Raw genomic sequence first — 5,626 nt, forward strand, 5'->3', positions numbered from 1 at the left:
ATGTAAAAAATGACAATGCAAACATGATTATTCTATTCATTACCTATTGACAGGTATGAAACTGTTCTCTCAATTCCTTCACATGGTGATAATTCTACACACTTCTACAAAACAAAATTCAAAGCTGTGCCTTTGAACTTATTCTGTACTGTGTATGTGTGGAAAAATGTATTGTATTTTTGGGAGAATTTTCGTAGACATTTTCTGTCAGATTTGTAGCTATTTGTGAGTTTTTGTTAGATTTTATTAACATAGCTTTTTCTTCTGTATTATAAAATGCACCAAGCAATTATGGTGGACCTATTACCCTATGGGTAAGAAATAAATAAATGGAAATATGACATCAGGCATTTTAGTAATTGTTTTGTAAATAAAATCTTTGATAGAACCCAGTGTGATAATAACGATGTTTATGCCTAAAATGGACATAAGTGTTATTTGTACAGTTGTGCAAGGTATATGAGGGATTTTCACACTCAAATAAAGTTCTTGAAAATAAATTTATATCATTGAAATTCACTTAAATACAGAGGCTTCTACAAGCTGCTAACTCTTCAAAATATCATAAATGTGACAATGTACGTCTTTATCTAGCAAAGGATGTAAGAACATGTACAACCCAGCAAATGAGCACTTCTGCCTATGGGCATGCAGCTGCAAACTGCTCAAGGCTGTTATTGGTTTGATAACTGTATATTGTTTGGTTTCAGTCCTGCTACTGTTGCTCACCCAAGCCATTGTATTCATTGAGGCAGGTAAGATGTGCTGTCTTCTTTAAGTGCCTTGTAACAAAGGTGTTTCTAAATAATACTGGAAATGGAAAGGTTGTTTTCCCATAGGTGAGTAAATAAAGTGGCTAAATTCCCAGGCCTGGTATATTTGACTGCTGAGAAAGCTAGTGAGAGTTTGAGGTCTAAAGTAACTACAAGAACGAGCTGCAAATTTGCAAGGACTGAGGGAGGAAGTATGTTCAAGGCCAGGTTTGACAAGTGTTCAGGCTCTTAAACATTCAGCCAAGGTCCCAGTGGGGTTTTCAGAAACATAGCAAGAGCCTATCTCCATCTTCAGGTCTGTGATGATGATCTTGTTTCCTGGGTTACTATCACAGACCCTCTGAAATTTTACCCAAGTCAGCTGGTGATGTTACCCAATATACATTCACTCTACACTCTTACTAAGTGATAGCAGGACAGTGGAGGGTCAGGCTCAGTTTATCCATCTCATCTATTTTGTTCTCATTCAAGTTACCTGCAGGCAAAACAGTCCACACTGAAGAAGGTAAGTCATGTGGTGAAGTTTTATTAGTGGCCAGTCTTTAGCAGCTAGAGTTGTGACATGTTTGAGATCAAGGTCCTACTTTGCATTTTGTTATTGAAGATATTTAAATCAAAGCATATTAAATATGAACAAGCACAGAAATAGCTGCCTTGTCAAGTCTGAGAAATGCATATGGGAAAGGCAGTGTCACTAGGGTAGAAAAATTCACTTTCTTTGCCCTAAGGAACCCCAAATCTCTACCACCCACTCGTGACCCCTTTTGCTCATTTACTGTTGCTGGAACATTGATTAATCTCCAGTTACAGGAGATTGCTGGAGATGGAGATGGTCTAGGAGACAGACTGCCGACTATGACCTACCATGGTCTTTCCAGGACCAGACTCATTGGTGAGATGTTTGCAGGCAGAACTGATAAGTAACTCAGAGCTGGGACTTTGGAAGAATCAGGGTGGAGGCAAACCCCTGCATCATTTAAGAAGTCAGAAGCACTTCCTACATTTTTTACAACAACACATTAAACCAAATAAAATCCAATCCCCATTGACTGAAAGAGAGGAGAAAGTGAGAATATTTTAGTATACAAATGTGCCATATACTTCAACATGTTTGGGGACAACTCAATTATCCAGACTTGAAGAGCTCAGGGAGACTGTTCAGGAAGGAAGATGGATATGGGGTACAGTGTCAGCACCACAAATAATAATGACAGAGAATTGCAACTAGTCAGTGTGTGCAAAGTGCTGGGAGAGGGAATTTTGACCAACAGCAGCACCACAAAGCTCTGCACTCATAAAAAACCCCATAGGACTGTTAATGTCATCATTAGTCAGATAGGGCTTGAACTTTGAAAGTCTTTTGCAAAGGAACCCCCACAGTCTTTCTTTTTTAAAATTTATTTATAAACTCATGTTGATGCCACAGGAGTCTGAACATGCACTTCCATCTACCTTTGAACTGCTTCCTGACAAGGTCTTTGAAATTTAAACTGGACATTCATGTGGAGCAATATATAGATTACTGAACACAGCTCTACAGAGGTCACCATCACCATCTGTATCAGAAGCGTTGCAACAGAAAGCAGCCCCCCCTCAACCACTGCAGGTCAGAACCCACCATATTAACATAAACTGCCATGGTTTTCAGGTCGCAGGGATTTACCAGGCTGTGAGGTGCAGCTGCTCGTGAGAGGCTTATTTTGCTACATCATGCACAAGATCACAACCTCTGAGTAGAATGACTAGTTATGGGCAGGAATCTCTTAAACCATCAAGTATGAATTGCCAAACCTCCTGAGCCAGAGCCCAGAGACTTAAGCCTTTCCCTTGACCATGGTAACTGAAACTGCTGTTACGTGCTAGCCACATATTTAAGTATATATAAAGTAAATATGTGACTATGCAAATTTTTATGAAGAAGTTTTCATACCACATGCTAAAATAATAGATCTCTCTCTTTTCTGTCTTTCTTTCTTTCTCTTTCTCTCTTTCTTTTCCTTCCTTTTTTCTTTCTTTCTCTCATTCCTTCTCCCTCTTTCTCTTCTCACTACCAATAAACATTTTATTGAAAGTGTGATTTTTGTCATGGACTGAAACATATAACAAAAGAGAGCTGTACATATATATATATATATGTTTATATGTATAATATAAAGGTATACACACATGCATATATGTGTATGGATGGATATAAAAATCCATTACAATTCTTCAGGATTTTTCATTACCAGGTAGAAAAAAGACTCAGCGGGGGAAGAGCAGTGAGAACTCCATTCACTAGCATGAATCCTGGTTTTGTCAGGCTACCTCTTGCTGCTAAGGTCGCTACCCTTTGACAAAAATGGCCTCTGACCTCCCCAGCCCCACAATTCTGTTGTGACTGACCCTGAAACCCATGAAATTCAGGGGCAGACATTGCTTTGGAAGGTTTAGATAAAGCTGACTAACATGGGAAGGGCTCATGGTATGCACCCATCTGAAAAGGTCTGGCAGCTCTTTGGTAGAGGATGCAATTTATTCTGTCCCCCTCTTTCATTGAAATCCTAATCCTTCATATGCTACCTAAAGTGGAAACTAAAATGCACCGATGATGAATCACAATGTGCTGTTAAAGGGCCAGTAAGGTTTTCCAGGCTTTATATTTTTGTTCTTTTTTAATTAAAAAAAATGTAATTGATAAAGCACAAGTAAAACAAATGTTTTGATGTGCTCTACAGTGAAGTAAATCTAAGCAGGCATATTCTTTGTTATAAAGTTGTAAATCAAACAAACAGCAAGAGATTATTTTTACTGAGTTTCTTTCAAAAGCTTCATCATCACACACAGGGATCTGACTCAGAAGAAGCAGTTATACAGTTCGGGATGGATTTTGTTGCTCTTCACAGCCCAAAGATTGCAAGTTGTTCCGCTTTCGTGGCTCAGCTCAACCCTACTCAGAAAATGCAGATCCTTGGGGATCCTTAAGGTTCAGGTCTGCCACACACACATACAGACACCCATCAGCATCTTCAGCACTGTTTGGAGCTACCCACCCATTTGCAGATGAGATCTTCCTGCCTCCCCCGTCATCGTATTTTCAGCCACGGGGCTGATCATTTGTGAGATGAAAGGTTTGCTCCTCATGATTGCTGAGTACCTGCTGAACTGCTGCTGAATAAATAAATGCTTCAAGGAGAGATGGACCGCAGCTCCCTCTGAAATTTTATTACTGTTTTTTTGTTAACTTCAGTATATAGTTTCCTGCTATCTGTACAGTGAATTGTGTTTATAGGGTGCTGTGAATATGGGAATACTACATGCCTTTTTAACCATGGTTTAAAACTATGGTCTTGCACTTTGCAGCTATGGCAGACCTTCGCTCTGACACGGAGGCCCCATCCCGCAGGAGCTGCCTGTCCAGCCCCCCCTTCCCTCCTGCTGACATCAGTGCAAAATACAGCAGGGGCATGGCACCGGCATCGCCACCTCGCTGGTCGTTCACACTCGCATAAACACCCTCCAGAAATATTATATAACCCCCCACCCCTCAGGGAAGGGATCCACAGCAGTTTTGGGAAGGCTGTCACGGTGTCCTGCCAAAAGGGGATGCCAGGATTTGTTCCTAAACAGAAACCGGGAATTTTCACATAACACCACCACTCTGGGAGCTTGAACTAAAAAAACCGAAAAAACAAAAAAACAACAAAGAGTAAATCTTGCTGTGCCTGGTGATAAAGTGACGCTCCCCGGCAGTGCCCACCGCGGGTCTGGCCCTCCTGCGCAGCACACCAGCCTTGCGGTGCCTCCTGGCGCCTGCTCTTGCCCTCCAGCTTGTTTGGGTTTTATTTTGCTGCCAAATGTCGAGACGAAGCCCTCCCTGCTTCGCGCACTGGACGCAGGCTTCGCCCTGAGCGGAGGCCCAGGCCCAGGCCCAGGCCGGGGTGCGCATGGTGCCATCTTATGCAGAGCAGGAGGCCGGCTGTGGCCACGGCCGCTTCATCCTCGCACATGGGCAGGATGTGGTGTCCCAGCTGGCACGCCCCAAAATGGTGGCCACCAGGCACTGAGGCAAGTGCAGCAAAGCCACAGAGGAATGCTGCGATGTGACTGTTTTGCCTCAAAGTCTGAAGAGAAGCAGTTGGCTTATGTTTTGGCCCATCATTTGCCTTCTGTTGGATATGGTAAGTACAATAATTGCAGACAGCTCAAAACTGGGGCAGAATGGGGACAAAACTAATGAGTTGGGTACACGGCAGGAGGCCCTTTGTGTCACAGAGTAACTCAAGGTCCTCGGGGCCAGACGGCACCTTCCCGGCCGGGGGCGGCCGGCTCGGGACTCGAACCGCTGACTCCCGGTCCTGCCCTGCCCCCGCCTTCGCCAGGCGTGTCGTTGCCGTGAGCTCATGCGGACTACAACACCCATGACGCCAAGCGGCACCAAAGCCGCACAGATCCCGCCACACGCTGCTGCGCTGCGTCGCTTAGCATGCTGGGAGGCGTAGTCCTGTCCCCACAACCTCTCCCTGGCTGGGTGGGCGGTGCCTCCATCACGTGCCCGCGGAGAGAGCCGGAGGGCAGCCAATAGAGGAGCACGCTCCTGCCCCCTCGATCCAATAGCGCGCGAGGGCTCCCTGTTAGCCCGCCATGGCGGGCGGTTGCCAAGGGGAGCGTTGCGTCACGGGGGGGCGGGGTAGGAGGTCAGGGCGCGCCTGGGCGGTGGCTGCTGCCGGCGGAGCGGAGCGGAGCGGAGCAGGACGGCCGGCGGGCGGGCGGGCATGGAGCTGGGCGCGGTGCTGGAGGCTGTGGCGGGGCGCGGTGGCGGCGCCGAGGCCGTCGAGCAGGCCCTGGGCCGGTACAACGAGGAGGTAAAGGGC

General features: G+C 45.4%; 1 protein-coding gene across 3 annotated transcripts in view; it reads left to right on the forward strand.

The window, feature by feature from the left end:
• Positions 1-5,501: 5,501 nt before the first annotated feature.
• RIC8B (RIC8 guanine nucleotide exchange factor B) overlaps positions 5,502-5,626 on the forward strand; it is a 37,686-nt gene continuing 37,561 nt past the window's right edge. Inside the window, exon 1 of one of the 3 annotated variants that reach the window (XM_026056789.1) lies at positions 5,502-5,617. In XM_026056789.1, the coding sequence (XP_025912574.1) occupies positions 5,528-5,617 (90 nt within the window). In that variant the 5' untranslated portion in view covers positions 5,502-5,527. The remainder of the gene's footprint in view (positions 5,618-5,626) is intronic. The other 2 variants (XM_026056788.1, XM_026056787.1) reach the window with 2 other exon arrangements.

This window comes from Apteryx rowi, unplaced genomic scaffold (assembly GCF_003343035.1).
Source record: "Apteryx rowi isolate R43461 unplaced genomic scaffold, aptRow1 scaffold_133, whole genome shotgun sequence".
NCBI classification, from domain to species: domain Eukaryota; kingdom Metazoa; phylum Chordata; class Aves; order Apterygiformes; family Apterygidae; genus Apteryx; species Apteryx rowi.